Source organism: Euleptes europaea, chromosome 4, assembly GCF_029931775.1.
Source record: "Euleptes europaea isolate rEulEur1 chromosome 4, rEulEur1.hap1, whole genome shotgun sequence".
NCBI classification, from domain to species: Eukaryota; Metazoa; Chordata; class Lepidosauria; order Squamata; family Sphaerodactylidae; genus Euleptes; species Euleptes europaea.
The window spans coordinates 71912320-71931933 of record NC_079315.1 but is presented as its reverse complement, the minus strand read 5'-3'; the positions used below and the strand labels follow the sequence as shown (position 1 = coordinate 71931933).

Below are 19614 nucleotides of genomic sequence, written 5' to 3'. Positions count from 1 at the left end.
TTAAAACCATTATCCTTTATATCTACTGAGAGTTTTTGTTTATACATTTCTTTCTGTTGGTGCTTTAGTATTTTTGGCATCTTCTGTACTTAAGTTCCATATGTTTGTTCAAAGAGGAAAAAACGTTTTTAAAATTCACAGTGGGCATGTTCAAACTCTTAGGTGTAGTACTTGGGATGCTTACCGTAGTCTTTGGTATAGAGTAATAAATGTGGAGAGAAGAGGTGGTCTTACGTTCCACAAGCAGCTTAAATAGAATTTTTATGGACAAATACATTCTGTTTGAGCCTAAACCATGCTAACAAGTGTCCCAGTTGCTATGCGTGTCAAAAAAATAGTCAACAGAGAGCTTAGCTACACATGATGTTTTATTGGATTATTTGAAGTATATGCAGTTTCTCATTTACTATTACTGACTACATTTGTTTTCATGCATTATGTACCAGTAATGGAAACATACCATCTATTATGTGATAGTATCAGATTTTTTTGTCTTTGTAGCCTGGTAGATTGTTTCCTGTTAGATTCAGCAGCAGTGAGCATCTCTATGTCTCCTACTGGAGATTTTCTAGCTTCTTCCCATGTGGATGACCTTGGAATTTACCTGTGGTAAGTCCATGTGATAAAATGATTTCATCAAATAGTGCTATATGTTTAGATAAGTTAAATATCTGTTTTAGCTTTTTTATGTAGATATTTAGATACTGTTTTTTGAAATTGTGAGAGAATAATGAGTTCACTGGTTAGAAAAGAATGGAGATTGGACTTCCACTTCCGTTGCTGATCACCGTGGCAGCACGATTCTCGAGCCCCGATCAAAGTGGCAAGGGAGGGAGGGAATCCCCCCTCCCCCGAACAACAGCCACGGCTCCCCTTGAAGTAGAGGGGAAGCTGAGCAAGCGGCCGGCTCGCGGCTTGCCCTTGATGCGCTCCCTGCCTTGGAAGCGGCGGGGAGCGTTCGGGCGAACCAGCGGAGAAGCAGGCGCCATTGTTCTCAGGCTGATCGGGACGGCGGTTTAAAGGCACGGAAGAAACAACAGGTTTTTTTTTTACTCTTTTGATGTACAACTAGTGATTCACGGGGGTGTCTGGTGGTATAACTCATAGGGAGAAGCAAGCTGGTTTTTTTTTCTATACTTGCTAACGAATACAAAAAGAAACTTGGCTTTTTGCCAGACTGTGGCGCAGTTGAATTTCCTGCTCTGTTGATTCTGACAGTTTTAAGAGATATCCAGCAGATTTATGATCACTGAGCTGGCTCTTCAAGATTGACTTTACCAGTTAAATGCTCCATTACTGAGATTCTTTGAACTGATGTTGTGAGACTGTCATCTCTCCCCCCCCCCTCTCCTCTCCTTTGGATTACAAATGTTGCATTTTTGAGCCCTTCAATGGGAGATAAAGAAGGAAAAAATAAAAAGGACTCAGAAAAGCACCCTAAAGCACTTATTAAAGACCCCAAGACCCTTCAGACTCAATTATCTATGCAAACAAAAAGAAGACCATCTCTCACTAGTCCAGCTATTTCTCCAGATTCCTCCCCAGTAACAGGATCAACTTCTTTGGCAAAAATGACTAAGAAAGCTGATGCCACGCTGAACTCTTTGCAAGAGCTGCTAACAAAAACACTTCAGGAAGTGACATCAGTTAAAACTGAAGTGGTTGAAGTCAAAAAAGAAGTGACAGAAGTAAAATCTGAAGTTGTCTCAATGAAGCAAGATATGGACTATGTAAAGCAAGGTCTTAACCAGAATACTGCAGCTATCTCAACATTGCAGGACTCTATCTCAGCTTTGACTGTGAAGCAAGACAAGTTGGAGGCGAAACAGCAAAAACAAGCAAAGGAAAATAAAGAAACCAGAAAAAAGGTTGATACTATGGAACTTGTACTGGAGGCCCGCCAGGAACGTGAAGAACGGCAAGAGGATAATGTGGCGATGTTAGAAATGCGGATAAAGGAGAGCTGGATTCGTATTCGCGGATTTAAAGAACGGACTGAAGGTTCTGACCTGAAAAAATATTTGAAAGTGCTCCTGGCTGATTTTTTGCAAGAAGAAGAAGCAATAGTGGAAGGGATGATAATTACAGCTTATAGAGTCAATTCTGCTTATGCAGCCAGAAACAAAGTTCCAAGGGATTGCTTGGTACAGCTTTTTTCAAGATCTCACCGGGACCTGATACTAAATAAACATTATAACAATCCTTTAACAATAGAAGGTCAACCAGTGAGACTAATGAAGGAGATACCAGGGAGACTACTGAGAAAAAGAAAGGAGTTTGCAGAATTGGTGGCAAGGCTGAGATATAATGGAATACAACATAGATGGGAATACCCTCAAGGAGTCTCATTTATATTCAAAACAAAGAGGTTCAAACTTACTGACATGGCTAAAGTTGATCAGTTCTTTCGGAGATATGAAGGAGAATTAAGTAAACCACCACAACAACCAATTAAAGAACTGGTTGAAAAGAATCTTACAGAGAATGAGAAGGCTGCAGAAGCTTCAGGAGGAAAATCTCTGACGGAAGAAGAGGACACAGACTGAATTAGGGTCTGAGGATTTATGAGAAGGAGATGGGGATACTATTGGGGGAGGAGGGGGGGAAGGGGTATTATACCTGGGGGAAAATTTGAGTTACTAACCAACAAATGATGAAGATACTATCATGGAATGTTAATGGTTTAAACTCTCCAAATAAGAGGAGAAAAATATTCTATCATCTACAGAAATCAAAAGCTAACATTTTTTGTTTACAGGAGACACATATTTTAACAAAAGAGGTTTTAAGATTAGAACAAAATAAATTAGGTAAACTGTTTACTTCATGTAATGATAAGAAAAAGGTTAATGGAATAGCTATGTACATTCCTTTAATATTTGAACCAAAGATGTTGTATAAAGACAGGGAAGGGAGGATTTTGATGGTAGAGGTTCTGTGTGGTTACCAAAAAATAGTATTAGTCGGTATATATGCACCTAATAATAACCAAAAATTATTTTATATGGATCTAATATCGACATTGGCTGAATATGCTACGGAAAATATGTTATGGATGGGTGATTTCAATGGAGTAACAGATCCTCGCTTAGATAGATCAGCAAAAAAAAAACAGGGGAAATTTGAAGGTAAAATACCTGGTATTTTTGATCATTTAACAGAACAATGGGAAATGTTTGATGCGTGGAGAATGAAAAAAGGTAATAAAAAGGGATATACTTTTTACTCTTCAAGACATAACTCTCACTCTAGAATAGATATGATTTGGCTATCTAAAGATATTATATGCAAACTAGATGACCTTGAAATTCTACCGAAGGTTCTTTCAGATCATAATGCACTGTTGTTGCAAATGAATTTGGGAATTAAGAAAAACAAATCTTGGCATATTAATGAATATTTATTAAAAAATAAGAAAATTACAGACAAAATAAAAGTAGAAATACAACATTATTTTCAAGATAACATAAATAAAGGCACATCTGAAGATGTTGTCTGGGATGCGGGGAAAGCAGTGATAAGAGGCATTTTAATACAACAAAACTCGCGGTGGTTTAGAGAAAGAGAGTCAAAAAAGAAAAAAATACTGGAGGAAATTAAACAGGCGGAAATACAGTTAAGAAAAGCACAAACCAAATTACTTAAACAAGAACAGATTGATAAAATAAAAACTTGGCAACAACAATATGAGATTTTATTAACTACCGATATAGAAAGAAAAATATTATATAATAGACAAAGATTTTTTGAACATTCAAATAAACCAGGCAAAATGTTAGCATGGCAACTTAAACATAAAGAGAGGAGAAAGCCAATATTGAAAATAAGGAAGGATGGAAAAATTTTATTAGATAAACAAAAAATTACAGAAACTTTTATAGATTATTATTCTAATCTTTATACACAGGGAATAGTTTTAGAAAAAGAGATAGAAAAATATTTAACACAATTTGTATGGGATAAAATCTCACAGGAACAGAAAGAATTATTAGATGCAGAAATAACATTAGAGGAGTTAAAATCAGTAATAAAGAAAAGTAAATTAAACAAAGCACCAGGAGAAGATGGCTTCACAAATCTTTATTACAAAACTTTTATGGATCAACTATCACCAAATTTATTGAGAGTTATGAATAATTGTATACAGGGAGGATCCATTCCAAATACCTGGAAGAAAGCAAATATAGTTTTAATACCTAAACCAAACGCTGATTTAATGGAAGTTAAAAACTATAGACCAACATCATTATTAAACAATGATTATAAAATGTTTGTGATGATTTTAGCGAATAGATTGAAGAAAATTCTTAATAGTATTATACATGAAGACCAAGCAGGATTCCTTCCGGGGAGGTTAATCAATCAAAATGTTAGAGTTGTGTTAGACTTACTAGAATATGCAGAATTTGATAATACACCTTTTGCAATGATATTTTTAGATGCAGAAAAAGCGTTTGACAATGTAAATTGGAATTTTATGAGGAAAGTGTTAGAATATATGGGTTTTGGTGATAAATTTCAAAAGGTTATTGGAAATATTTATACTTGTCAAACTGCTAAGCTAATAATTAATGGAGAATTATCATCACAATTTGAAATACAAAAGGGCACCAGACAAGGGTGCCCCCTTTCACCACTGTTGTTTATTATTATTTTAGAGGTATTGATGAGAAAAATTAGAATGAATGCAGAGATTGTAGGTTATAAAATAGGGAGAAATCATTATAAAGTTAAGGCATATGCAGATGATTTAGTGTGTTTTTTAACTGATCCTATTACTCAGATAGCTGAATGGAGCAAAATGATTGAGGTTTACGGAAAACTTGCAGGCTTTAAAATAAACAAAAATAAAACTAAAATATTGGTCAAAAATATTACACTCTTGCAGCAGCAGGAATTAGCGAGAGTAACAGGTTTTGGTATAGAACATAAAGTAAAATATCTGGGAATATGGTTAACTCCTAACAATTTTAACCTATTTAAAAATAATTATGAAAAAACATGGCAACAAATAAATACCGATTTGACAAATTGGGAAAAAATACCCTTATCATTGTGGGGTAGAGTATCGGTGATTAAAATGATGGTATTACCCAGGATGCTTTTTTTATTTCAAAATTTACCGATTATTAAGGGGTTCAAAGTTTTTAAAATTTGGAAGAAGGATATTCAAAAATTTTTGTGGGGAAAAGGAAAACATAGAATAGCGTATAAAAATTTGATTCAATTAAGAGAAACAGGAGGATTAGGTTTACCTGACTTGCAACAATATTATGAGGCTTCCTGCTTTCTCTGGTTAAAAACCTGGATTAAATTAGAAAATTATCGATTATTAGAGTTAGAAGGGTATAATCTTCGATATGGCTGGCATGCATATCTGTGGTATGAAAAGGAAAAGGTAAACAGAGATTTTAAAATTCATATTATTAGAGCTGGGTTATTTCAAATTTGGACAAAATATAAGAAGACTTTAGAAAATACGACCCCGGGGTGGATTAATCCAATAGAAGCTTATATGAAGAGGGGAAAACAATTAAACTTAGATATAGAGATATATAGGGGTATTATTGAATGGAAGGAGAATAAATGGGCTTTAAAAAGCAGGGAAGAATTAAATATAAAAGACTGGTTTTTATATTATAAACTACAAGATATTTTTAATAAAGATAGTAAACTTGGATTCAGTAAAAATAAATCCGAGTTAGAAAAGATATTAGATAAAGGAAATAAAGGATTGATTGGTAGGATGTATAAATTATTGATGACTATTAATTTAGAACAAGAAAGAATTAAACCAGTCATGATCAAATGGATGCAGGATTTAGGATTCAATATAGACCTGGATAAATGGGAAAATTTATGGAAGAGGGAGTTTAAATTTACAATAACTAATGAAATTAGAGAAAATCTCTATAAAATGTTTTATAGATGGCATATAACCCCATTTATGATATCTAAAATGAACAGTCAAGATAAAGGAATCTGTTGGAAATGTGGAAAAGAAAGAGGAACTTATATGCATGTCTGGTGGACTTGTAAAAAAATCAAAAAATTTTGGAAAAAAATAATAAAAGAAACAAATAATTTGATTAATAGTAAAGTGAAAAGAAAACCATTATTTTGTTTATTGGGAATACCCACAAACGATATTCATGATCGGGATAGGATTATTTGTCAATATAGTTTTGCTGCTGCAAGGATTGTGATAGCGAGAGTATGGAAACAAACAAGTAAACCCTCAATTACAGAATGGAGAGAGAAAGTGTGGTTATATATGAGGATGGCCAGATTAACAGAAATTCTGCATGGAAATGATTTGGAAGAATTTAAGTTAACATGGTTTAAGGCTACCTCATATTGGGATAAGTTGGCAAAAATGGATTTTACTTTGTTATTTAGTGAGCTATAGAAAATTATTCTTTAAGCAATATTAGAATTTAGATAAATAAATAAAGCTACCGGACACTTCTATGGAAGTCATGGTGATGGGTCACTTTCGGTGGGTGGGGGGAAAGGGTATTTTTTTCTTTTGATGAATGTATTAAAAAATGAAATGTATTCAATATGTTATGTGAATACCCTTTTATATCTATATATGTATTTTTTTCTTTTTTTTCTTGTTTCTTTTTTCTTTTCTTTTTTTTATACTGTAAAATTCAATAAAAAAATTATAAAAAAAAAAAAAAAAAAAAAGAAAAGAATGGAGATTGAGTAAATGGGTAGTACAGCTACCTGGTAGAGTGACCCCTTTTAGCATCTTGGGGAAGGAGAGACAGTTAAGGAGTTGACAGTTGAGAAATGTCAGTTGGGAAAATGACTTCTCTTTGCAGGTAGTGGCTAGGGCTGAGCAGAATAGAGTTGTGAAGCCTAGGGAATTAGACAGAGAACATTTTTACTGTTGAGAGATAATTTTGAACAGCCATTACCTCAGTAGTAGCAGAGTGAGATGCTGTTGACCCATTTCATCACAGTCCATTAAGTGCCTTCTAGACCTGTCTGTGGGAAGAATTGTGTGCCACTGACAACAGCAAGGCAGGAGGCCAGTTCCATGAAGGCCTGTAAAGTAAACAAGGAGATGTACGCAGCCTGCCATTGCTGAGACTGTCAACAGCTTTGTGCAGTCTTATTTGTAAACCACCTAGAAAACCTAACTCATAAAAATGTAGAGTATATAAATCTGAAAAAAGAAATGTTAGCTTTTAGTGTACAATTATGATGATTTCCCAGTGTTCCATGCAAAGTTTCATATGGCACATTTCAAAAAAGCACACACTGTGTTCTTGGGGAAAGTGATCTATAAGGTAATATTTTTCTACTGAAATTACTGGGCCAGTTCTCCAAATACAATTAAATTCTGAATTCAGGTACTTGGAAATGAGTTTTGTATGTTTCACTTGAATTTTCTACCATAGAAGACCAGGATCCAAAATGTTACTTCAGGTGAGCCATATCATGTCAAGCTACTTATGAAACTCCCTTGATCTTCAAAAGTATTTCGGCATTTGGGGATGGGGTGTGTATGGTTGCTATCCAGAAAGAATGTCCAAAGCCCTATAGTGGGAGCATGGAGTTAGTTGTAGTGGTTCTTTGGTTTCCATGTCAAAGGAATACCAACTTAGCTGATATTTCATTTGTAAAATCTGAATTCTGAAATTTTATCTACAGAAAATGGGACCAAAAAGAATGTATATTTTTTCCTCTGAACTGGCTAATGTTTTTGTCCTCCAGGTCTAACCGCTCCTTATATTCGCTTGTCTCCTTGCGTCCACTTCCAGCTGATCATGAGCCTTCAGTAGTAATGCTGCCTGGAACCAGTCCAGCTGAAGGTATTTATGTGTGTTGCTGGATTTTGCTAGATTTTGTTCCAGAGAGCAAGAGAACCTTTTTAATTAGCTGAACTGCTTGTTGGGTTCAGTCAAATCAGTTTTGTTCTCTGTGTATATCAGTATGTAAGCACACATGTTTGTAAAATCTGCTCTTTTGCTTATTCATATTGATGATGAGGCTTGTGTAAATTCACAATCTGCATACTCATACACCAGTCAATATAATGGAAGAGGTTATCTTAATTCTTTTATCATTGCAGGGATGGGCCATAGTTTCACTATTTTTCATGTAACTGAAGCCTTACTTAAGGGACTTTGAAATAGATCCATCTTGGTTTTAGAATTCTTGTCAGCTTATACTTCAATGAGTGCTTCAGTCACACATACTGAACTATTGGTTCTTGTAGGTTATCCGGGCTTAGGGTCATTTTCTTTCCTGACGTTTCGCCAGCAACTGTGGCAGGCATCTTCAGAGTAGTAACACTACTCTGTGTAGTGTTACTACTCTGAAGATGCCTGCCACAGTTGCTGGCGAAACGTCAGGAAAGAAAATTCCAAGACCACGGTTACACAGCCCGGATAACCTACAAGAACCAATGAACTCTGACCGTGAAAGCCTTCGACAATATACTGAACTATGTTTGATATACTTCATTATGGTATTAATCTCTCCCCATTAACTGGTTTGGAACAGATAATTTAAAGGCACCACAATGAAAGTAGTTGAAAATACCCAATTGGTATAAAATCTGATTACCTACTCAGTTCTATCTCGTAAAAGCCATTCCAGGTAAGAATATCTTGCCGCACCTTCAGAAAAGATTACACATTGGCAAAACTGTAGTGGAAGGCAGTTGAGTTGTGGAATAGCTGGTGAGAACACCTGCCTACATGTTCTTTTTGCTTGGGAACATGGTACAGCCAAGAGGGGTCTACACAGTTCAACTACAGATTGTGAGGGAGATGGCATTATCAAAGTCATTTAGAGTTGGGTGCTTAGTAGGTTAATGCCAAGTGCTTGAAATATGCCTGAGAAATAATGGAAGAGCCAGGCCATGCACCTGCCCTCTCTGAGGCATACAGCCACAATTGTTATATTGAAAAAAGGTAGTTGGTGGTGGAGGAATGTATAGAAAGCGAGCTGTTCCCTCTCTTATAATTCAAGAACTTAGGGTCATTCAACTGATCCATGGCAGACTCAGGACAGCTGAAAGCAAGTACTTCATCTAAATATATATTTAAAGAAATTTGCTGCCTCAAGAGGACCACTAACTTGCTTATTTAGTTATTTATTACATTTAAATCCCACTCCATCGATGTAATAGACTTGCAAAGCAGGTCACAGCAATAACAAAAACAAAGTAAAAGATGACAAGACCAATTCATAGAACATAAATCTATCAACAACTATTAGTCATGATGGTGAAATAAAATCCCCAGCATTCAGTGGCAGTATACCATTGAATACCACTTGATGGAGAGCAACAGTGGGCGGTTGTTGTTGCCTCCATCGTACCAGCTTTTGATTCTCCACTGTGAGGGAAAGCAGGATGTTGCGCTAGATGTCTCTTATGGTCTGATCAAGCAGGGCTCCTCTTATGTTCCGTGCCAACCATCAATCATCGAGGTCAGCTTCTTGTGGAGCACAGTGCTAGTAATCTGGTGTCAGGAAGTGGCTTGATGGCTGCCAAGTCCTGCATCACCGGGAAAAAGGCATCCGTTTTCACTTGCAGGAGGTGGTGGGATGCATTTTTTACTTCTGCCACAACTTGTACTTTCAGGAACAGGTGTAGGAGCACACCAAGACTTAGAATTCTGAGAAACCATCTGACCTTGCATTTCCCATTCAGAGTAAAGGGCCTTGCTAACTGATGTTTCCCAGTCTCACAATGTTTCAGATTGCGTGTTTTAAATTGTTTTTATACAGGAAGAAGTGTAGACATTGTGACGCAGTTACAGGGCCTCTGTTATGTGATAGATAAGGGAAAAGGCGCTCCCATCTAATAAGTTTCTCAACAACGCCTAGAGTCTTTACACAGAACATCTTGGAGTAGTATCAGTGACTAAGATGCAGTACTGTTGTTATTTCCATATCCTGATGATGTATTGCTGGAAGCACAATTTATGCAATGATTTGAAATGATCTGTAATAAAATTGGAAGCAGTCCAGATTTCATGTTGTAACGTACACAGGCTTCTCTAGAAGCATAACCTGTCCTAGATTCACAGCTATACCTTCTGAGAGTCATACTTTCCAAAAATGATCTTTAGCTATACCACTATTGGTACAAAGTTCAGACTGTTTTTGCTGTAGAGGATATGTTCTGGCTTTTTTCTTTCCAACACCAAACAGGAGAATAATATTGGTTCTGAACATCTGTCTTACTAAGAAGTGCCAAGATACAACAAGGCATCTTGGATTTATTATCCAATGGTCAATGCGGTGTGGGAGCTCCCATAGCCCAGCTTTAGCCATGTTTTAATCTTACATTTATAAAGCAGCTCTGGCAAGCAATATACCAACCACTGCTGCACTTCATATGACTCTTAGTAGTTATGTATGTAAAGAGCTATGGTTCTGGAAGTGCTATTTTGTAAGTTTTGAATTCTGATTTATTTAAAGAAATTTTGTTCATTGTAAGTGACCAGTCCAGAGTTTGTTCTCTGTTGGCTAGATCAATTTTTATTTGAAAGGAGTGGAGAGATGTCCTACCCACAATATCCTGGCACATGCACACATCCAAATTCAGTTTTGCCTTCTTAGATAGAGCAGCAGATCCTAGAGCTGTTTCATGTAGTAGTTAGAAGCTGTATAGGACTGCTTTTGGAAGGCATTTCCTTATGCGATTAGGGAACAGCTAGAAATTAAAAAGGAGCACTCAGTTGTTATTAGGTACCCTTTTCCCTACAATCCCTTGCCAAGAGGAAGAGGCTTAGTGGGAGGAAAAGAATTGAGGGACAGCCAGGTACATAGTCTGTGTAAGTAGAAAGTCCTTGGTCTAGCAGGATTGGTCAGTTGTGAGCCTCAGGTATGGAATTGTCAGTGTGCATTTCTGTCTGCTGCATTGTGGACTGAAGTGTGCGTTCACAGTCATTGCCTCTGGCTGCAGGCGTGTTCTTTGCAGTGTGTCTGGTCTGAGGCTGTTTTACCCTCTGCACATCATTTAGCTGAAATGTAGTTGTATAGAAATAATTACCTAAATGTTCTGGATGACTCCCTGGTCTCTCAAGATTTACTATTCTTTGGAATACGTCTTTCCCAGTGTTGGTTGATTTTTCCCCCCTGCCTATTACAATTCAAAGATGTAGATGTCGCAGAAGAGGAAGAAACAAGTGATGAGATGATAGAATATGATTCTCCAGAGCAGCTGGGAGAGACACTAGTGACCCTTTCTACATTGCCAGAATCTAGGTGGAAGAACCTACTTAATCTTGATGTTATTAAGGTAACATTACACGATACATTAAAAAGCTTCTGATCAGAACTTAGTTCTGCCACTTGTGTGATATAGGGTTGTTTTCTAGCAGATATGATAAAGAATAAGTAAAATCTGTTTCCAGAAGAACTGCATGTGTGAAGCAGAGACCTCCTTAAAGTTTTGTATAGCCATTAGACATTTAAGGAACCGCCTGTTCATCCTCTTCTTTCTGGATCTTTATTTGAATCATCACAACTGGAGACCTGCAACAAACTTGTTGCAGTGTGTCTCCGTTGTTGTTGTGTAGCAGTGTTCTTGTTTTGAGGCTAAACCTGTGGGACAGGCTGCTCACCATGCAGCTGGGTTGGCTGCAGTTTTGTTGTTCCCGGTGGAGGTAACAAGTATGAGAACAGCCGTGCTCTCGCGCTGGCTGCCCTTGCTGCCTTCTAATGGCCAGATAGCGAGTGATAAAAGGTCAGTCATTAAAACTTTAAAACCCCAATTCTGCCTAGATCTTCCTAGCCTTCTTGGCTCCTCTTAGCTTTCGTGATTGGCTCACCCATAAATTTGGACTCCAGGCAGGAGGGATTGACAGACATTACTGGGTGGAAGCTGCATGCCTCATCTGAGCAGCAGGAGGGAGAGGTTCTTAGTTTGTAGATCCACACAGAAGAGGCAACAGCTGGCCAAACGCACAGTGGTGGCTGATTTAATGGAGGTCAAAGGGGCTGGTGTGCTAATGGCACCCAGCCCCTCGTGGGTTTGCAGCAGTGCAGTGTTCCAAGGCAGCGTTCTTTTTTTGTGTATACCTCTGTATACCTGTGGCTTCCCCAAATTAACCCTCCTGGTTTTAGTGGATGGTCTCCCCCTTCCTATTACAGCAGTTGGGCAGGGGCCACAAAGTTGGCCATTAAGGCGATGACAGCAGCGGCCTGCAGTAATCTATGGATTTCTGTTAGGGTTCTCGGGAATAAGAACTACTTAGAAAAATCATTTGATACTATCTCTTTCTAACTGTTAAACACCATTCAGGTATGTTTCATGTTCAAGTAGGGTGTGTTAAACTTTTACACACTGTCATAGTTGGAAAATTAAGAAACCTTGTATTCTTAAAGTTAACAGTGTGAATAAGGAAACTTGCTGGTGTAAAATCTCTCATTTACAGAAAAAGAATAAACCAAAAGAACCACCAAAAGTGCCAAAATCTGCACCATTCTTCATCCCCACTGTTCCTGGTCTCATACCACAATATGCTTCTGTTGAACATGAAAATGACAGGCAGCAGGTAAAAAGTGACCTATTTGTGCTGAATATCTTCACAACACAGAACTTCACCACGTATTTCATTGGGGTGTTTCAGTACCACTTAGAAGTACATCTGTTGAAATGTGTTATGCCACTTCTTTTCCTCTGTCAGTGTTAGTATCTAGATCGGAGTGAATTGCATTGCCTGCTTTAGGCCTCTCCTTCATTTTACAGCAGTTTTTTTCAGCACTGTAAATAAAAGGTAAAGGTCCCCTGTGCAAGCACCGAGTCGTTCCTGACCCATGGGGTGACATCACATCCCGACAGTTTACTAGGCAGACTTTGTTTGCGGGGTGGTTTGCCAGTGCCTTCCCCAGTCATCCCCCCTTTACCCCCAGCAAGCTGGGTACTCATTTTACTGACCTCAGAAGGATGGAAGGTGGAGTCAACCTTGAGCCGGCTACCTGAAACCAACTTCTGTTGGGATCGAACTCAGGTCATGAGCAGAGCTTGGACTGCAGTACTGCAGTTTACCAGTCTGCGCCACGGGGCTCTTCTCAGCACTGTAGTGGGTATTAAAGGGATGTTATAGATAACTATCTCATATCCAACCTAATACTTCACACCAGTTGTCACATTCAACATATTTCTCTGTAGGATATGTATCCTTCCATTTTGTTGTCATACACATAATCACAAATACACAGAACATATTGCAGTGCCTAATAATATAAATAGGAATTTGGAACTGCCAGTCCACAGAACAATAGGGCTCAAAATTCTTATTTTGATTTCTTCCGTTTGTTTTACTTGCTGGTGTGTATGTGCACACAGTCTGAAACAAGTAAATAAATCTGGGGAAGGGAAATGATTATATTAATGGATGTAATGCCTTCAAACTGTGACAGCCACATTCTGTCAATTTTTAATATAAATTTTAAATTGAAGGATACCTAATTCGGTGAAATATTCCAAATATTCAAAAATGTGAACTATTTTATATCACTCAGATTTCATCTAAATATATACTTCCTCATACAAAAATATGTTGGTATGTAAAGATGCCGGTTTTTTCACACATTTCAATGGCAACTATTTTGTTTGTATATTCCAGTCAAAACTAGTTAATCTCGGAGTGTTGGCACAAAAATCTGAATTCCACATTCAGCTTGAAGAAGCCCTTAACAAGAGCAACTGTAAGTTACAAGTGGGGACCCACAAGAAAATTGCGGGAGCCGCTATCCAATTTCCCCCACCTTTGCTTCCTCCCCTCTCCCCCTACTTCACTCAGTCTCTCACTCTTTCTCCCTCCTACCACCTCTTTTCTTACTTTCTTTCTCCTCCATGCCTGTCATTTTCTCTCTTTTTCTGCCCCCCATCACTCTCTCTTTCTGCCCCCCATTACCCTCCTGACCTCCCACCTGCCTCCTCTCCACCACAACATATATGAAATATCTTGAGAGCCAATATTACGTTATGGTTGGTGTATCAGATTGGGTCAAAGGAGACCTGGGTTCAAATCCCTATACAGTCATGAAGGTAACACAAGGAGGGAATTACCATATATGCTATCTTGAACTCTTTTAAGAAAAAGTAGGATAAAAATATTATAGATAGCCTTCATTACAGAATCAAACAGTAAAAATCAATGGGAATATAATGAAGCAAGGAAAGATTCGCCTCATTAAATCCTGCAGCTCAACCCAGTTATTAATAAACAGAAAATGTAGTTATAAAGCAATAATGAGGGAAGTTCTCAAACTAGGCAAAGGGTGAAAAGGCAAAAAAAAAATAGAGACATGTATTCTCATAGCTGTGAGAGTAGCTGTGAAGGGGGAGAATAGCTGTGGGGGAGGAATTTTCACCTGGTGCTTAACTCAAAGCCTAAACTGATTGGTAAACGCTAGAAAGTTATTCTGTATAGTTTGTGTTTTAGTAATCTTCTCTCTAATAGATATTCAGTACTTTTTCTTGAGACCAAACAAAAATAAAACCACTTTGAATGACACTGTAACAACTCCATAATTAATTCACTCAGAACTTCCTTGGAATTTTACAGCTTTGAGAACCAAATCAACCACTTTTTGAAACAGTCCCAAGTACAAAATTTTATTTTATTTTTATTTACCTTATTTATAGTCCGCCTTTCTCACTTGGACTCGAGGTGGATTACACAGAGTGAGTCAATACAGTCAGCATAGTGGAACATTCAATACATAATGCGATAGAATTAGGGTTGTAGAACCAACCAGTAGTCTAAAAACAAAATTGAAGCAAAGCATAAATGTTAACATGACACATTAAATGATGCAAAAGTTACAAGGTAGGACCCTGTGTTCAGCAAGTTATACATAGAAGGCTAGACTACAGTCCCTAGTAATTTAGGCAAGTAACTTAGTGAATCATTTTGCTCTGTGCAACCCTATTATCTGCATAGAAAAGCTCTCTTGAATAGTTCAGGTTTGCATAGTTTGCAGATAGCCAGGAGAGTAGGAGGCCATTCCATAAGGTGGGGGCCACAACAGAGAAGGGGCATGTACGGGTAGTTGTTGATTCTGCCCATTTGCAGGTTGGCACCTGCAGAAAGCCCTGCTCAGAAGTACAAAGTTGTGGCAGAGCATAGGGGGAGAGGTGGTCTCGTAATATGAGGGTCCAAGGCCATAAAGGGGTTTGTATCTGATAGCCAAAAAATTGAGCCCAGTAACTGATGGATAGCCATTGGAGTGACTTTTTGTGATGAAAACCAGGAGAGAGAAAAAATCCAACCAACCAATATTCATATACTTGAGGAGAACAGCTGTAACTCCTGCAAAGCTAGATGGCCTTAATGTGCTTTGAATGGAGAAGTCCTCAATGGCTGTTCAAAATACTGTATTTCACAGTATGATGGCCTGGCTGTTGATGGCTGTGGACTAGGAATTGGCTGACCTCGGTCTTCAGAGACTGAGAAAACCGCAAAGTTAGATATTTTTATTTATTTCATTTCTCAGATTTGTAACCTGCTCTCAGTCAGTGTTCTCAAGGAGTTGACGATTAAAATTCATACATATAAACAATAAAACAAACTATATCCTAAAGTCTTCAAATAAAGCATGCAAGGACCATCTCAGCGATATTAGATCAATGTTAAAAACACTGTTGAGGAATGCAATTTAGCAGAGAAGACTTGGTTTTATAAAATGTATGCCGAGACTTCCCGTTCTCTGTAGTACCCTGGGTTACTACGTGAATAGAGATCACCATGAGGAGCAACAGGGCTTTGTTAAGCTCTGTTAAGATCCCTGTATGCATGGGTGTTGTATTCTCACACTGGAAAAGATGGAGCTCGGTAGAACATAAGCTCAGAACCTGTGATCCCAAGAAGTAATTTACACTGAGTAAAAGAACCCACATTTGCCACTGGAGCTTTTTTGAAGCATTCCATTTACTGCCTCAGTTCACAGAGATTTTGGCAAGTAAAAGTTTTGTACATCAAAAATTCAAGAAAACACCTAATGGCTACTTTAGATCGTGTGCAGATACTTCAGTCTCATCTGAATGCTGCAGGGCAGCTGTTTAGAACACTCTTGTAATGCTCTGATATTTGTTGAGCCCTAACTATATTCTTAATGCTCTGACAGATGAGTCTCCTCTCGGTATTCTGAAAGGCATGGGACCAGCTAGTATTGAAATCGAACTGCGAGGCTTGTCTCCTGACGGTGGTGGCTCCATAAAGGTGATGCAGAGCTTTCTAAGAATGATCGGAGCAATGCTGGATTCAAGGTGTGACTTTGAGCTGGCTCAGGCGTATCTCGCTTTGTTTCTAAAGGTAAGCGTACAGTGTGACATATTGCAGTGATTGCTAGTGATATACAGTGATTCATTTGCCCAGAACTGTCTCCACTTTGAATAACCAAGACTGATGTTTGGGAGGTGGAGAAGGTAAAATATTTCAAAGCATTGGTTTTCTCTAGCAATGATTCCCCCCGCACACACACACAATCTTATCTTATGTTAGTGTTTGTCACTTCAATTATCCATACAAGAGTGGAGCTTGGTCTCCTGGTAATACATCTCAAGGGTTACAGAAAGGAGTTAATCCCTGAAAACAAGATTTGGGAAGATATGATTATTTTTTAGTCTGTATTTGTGAAACGTTGGCATTGTGTTAGAAGATATCTAACAATATTTAAAGTACAGCAGTGATGGGACCAGTAACACATTGACCAAGTGGTCCAAAATGTATTTCCTGCAATGTCTCTAAATAATGTCTCTAAATAATGAATGTTGTCTTCTATTTCAGTTGCACCTTAAAATCCTTTCCTCAGAGCCAGCTTTGCTGGCAGAATTATCCAGACTGTCACCCCAGCTTGAAGAACTCTGGATCCATTTACAGACTCTTTTCAACCAAAGCCTTTGCATTTTAAATTACTTGAAGACTGCTTTGTTATAAAGTGCCTTTTGTTCTTAAGAATCAAGATGTTGAATCTCCAGTTCCTTGTGTAAAGCTTGTATCTTGTAATAATGGATATTATGCATCTTAAGTTTTCAAAGTGCAGCCAGACTCGATAACTTCATTTTGTTCAAATTTAAATAGGATTGTGTGTTTTAAAAAATGTGTATTTAAATGACCACCAATCTAATCCTAATTTAAAATAAGATGAGTATACCAAAAGCCAGTATCCAAAAATAAATCCAAACTTCTTTTTAAAGAGTTACTTGTGTGGGAGTCCATTGGGAGCTTCATAAAGAAAAGGATATATTCTTTAAAAATTGTGACAGCTAATGGATAAGTATAAGGACTTCTCTGTGCTGAAAGGACACTTTTGTGTAGGGTAGATTTGTGCAGAATTGGCAGGAAAACTGTGCAGGGCAGTGCTGTGGTTCAACATAAAACGGATGCTGATGAGCGGATTCAGCCTGCACTGAAGTAATGATTTTGTATCCTGTTTCTCCAGCAGCAAATTAGAAGAAAATTGGTAGAAAAGAGAGATCACATGGCAACAACAGCCACTTCAACAGAGTATATTCAGCAGCACATTTACCACTACTGCTCGTGTTGACTTGCAGGCATTACCCTCACAGTGTCCACGTACAGAAGTCACCTATTAGGGCAGGGGTTCCCAACCTTTTTGAGCCTGCGGGCACCTTTGGAATTCTGGCACAGTGTGGAACATAGTGAAGATCCATGTGCTGTGGTGACAGCTGCTGCCAAAGCAACGTTTTTTAAAAATCTGCACAGCCAATCAAATTTTCGGTGACCAAACAGAAGCCTTGCTGGGCAAAAAACCCCTGGCCCTACCCACTTCCTAAAAACGCTTCACAGGTGCCAGGGAAGGTGTCAGCGGGCACCACATTGGGGGCCCTGTATTTGGGTATTCCTGCCACTTTCTGTCATCGTCATTCTGACAAAGGCATAGGTAGCATGTTGAAGAGACAGATTGATCATAAGGCTAGCAAAAGTATTTTTTTGAGAAGAAAAAAGAAACAAGCAGAACAGAGCCTATTCTTCACTTTCTACTGAGCAGCAACATAACCTCACAGCTGTGGGAACAGACTGGTGAGAACCATGAAGGAGTCTTTGTAGTTTCAAGAGGCCTGTCTCCAGTACCATGCATGGAATGATCCGCACTATAAAGCTTGGCATTAAAGGATCATTATGTGCAGCTGCTAGATTCAAGTCCAGTAGCACCTTAGAGACCAACGAGATTTTCAGGGTATGAACTTTTGAGAGTCAAGGCTCCTTGGTTCTTGTAGGTTATCCAGGCTGTGTGACCGTGGTCTTGGTATTTTCTTTCCTGACGTTTCGCCAGCAGCTGTGGCAGGCATCTTCAGAGGAGTAACACTGAAGGACAGTGTCTCTGTGTCAAGTGTGTAGGAAGAGTAATATATAGTCAGAAAGGGGGGGGGTTTGAGCTGAATCATTGTCCTGCAAAAAGTATCAAAGGTAATGTGCTAATCATTGTCCTGTAAGTATCAAGATAATGTGCTAATGAGGGTGTGGTATGTTAATATGGAACCATTGTATCCTGAAGTGATCTGTTAATGTGTGAAATCCAAAGCTAATCTGCATGGCTATTGTGGACTGTAGTCTTTGTTAGTCTGGAGGTTTTCAGGACAGGAAGCCAAGCCTTATTCATTCTTAAACTCTCTTCTTTTCTGTTAAAGTTGTGCTGATGTTTATGAATTTCAATGGCTTCTCTGTGCAATCTGACAAAATAGTTGGTAGAATTGTCCAGTCTTTCAGTGTCTTGGAATAAGACCCTGTGTCCTGTTTGGGTCAGTCCATGTTCAGCCACTGCTGATTTCTCAGGTTGGCCAAGTCTGCAGTATCTTTCATCCTTTTATCCTTGTTTGTATGCTGCGTTTTGTGGTCTCGATGTAAACTTGTCCACAACTGCAAGGTATACGATATACTCCTGCAGAGGTGAGGGGGTCTCTTTTGTTTTTTGCTGATCGTAGCATCTGTTGTATTTTCTTGGTTATGTTTTTTTCAAAAGTTTCTCCATCCTATCAGTGACTCCTTTAATAAATGGCAAGAATACCTTTCCTATGGGAGACTGTTTTTCCTGAGTTTTCTGATTTTTGTTTGGTTTAATGGCCCTTCTGATTTCATTTCTGGAATAGCCGTTTGCTAGCAGTGCGTGATCATCTAGCAGTGCGTGATCATCTAAATCATGCACTGCTAGCAAACGGCTATTCCAGAAATGAGGCATAGCAGCCGTGTCAGTGGATATGGCGAGCATTTCTTTTTAAAGGTTAATTCAAAATCTTGTGAGAATGGCTAGTTTGGGGAAATAGTTTTGTTTTCAACTCTGGTTTGCCAATTCATAATATAAATAGCAAAAATGGTTTGCAACTTTTAAGAGCCATCTAGATTATTATGGTTGAGGCCCAGAGCAATCTACCATCATAAAAGCACCAAAGTATCTAGTAGAGGTTGCACTTTGAAGTCAGTGAAGCAGTTTGAAAAAATCTATGTGAGTTTTAGAACAGAAAAGCATCAACACGGTAATAGAGCTAAATCAATTTTATTTCTGTTTAAACATGGAACCACTTCTGGGGGGAATTGTCAATCAGATTTCTGTGACAGTAAGTTTTCGATTTGTGAGCAAAAATACTGGAAAGCCACTTCCCCACTTTTT

The 19614-nt window shown here is 38.2% G+C and overlaps 1 protein-coding gene across 1 annotated transcript in view; it reads left to right on the top strand.

Annotated features, from left to right (window-relative positions):
- WDR36 (WD repeat domain 36) overlaps window positions 1-17181 on the top strand; it is a 46115-nt gene extending 28934 nt beyond the window's left edge. Inside the window, exons 17-23 of the mRNA XM_056848752.1 lie at window positions 502-609; window positions 7729-7826; window positions 11130-11272; window positions 12411-12530; window positions 13605-13686; window positions 16111-16298; window positions 16773-17181. Of these exons, the coding sequence (XP_056704730.1) occupies window positions 502-609; window positions 7729-7826; window positions 11130-11272; window positions 12411-12530; window positions 13605-13686; window positions 16111-16298; window positions 16773-16922 (889 nt within the window). The 3' untranslated portion in view covers window positions 16923-17181. The remainder of the gene's footprint in view (window positions 1-501; window positions 610-7728; window positions 7827-11129; window positions 11273-12410; window positions 12531-13604; window positions 13687-16110; window positions 16299-16772) is intronic.
- The last annotated feature ends 2433 nt before the right edge of the window (window positions 17182-19614 follow it).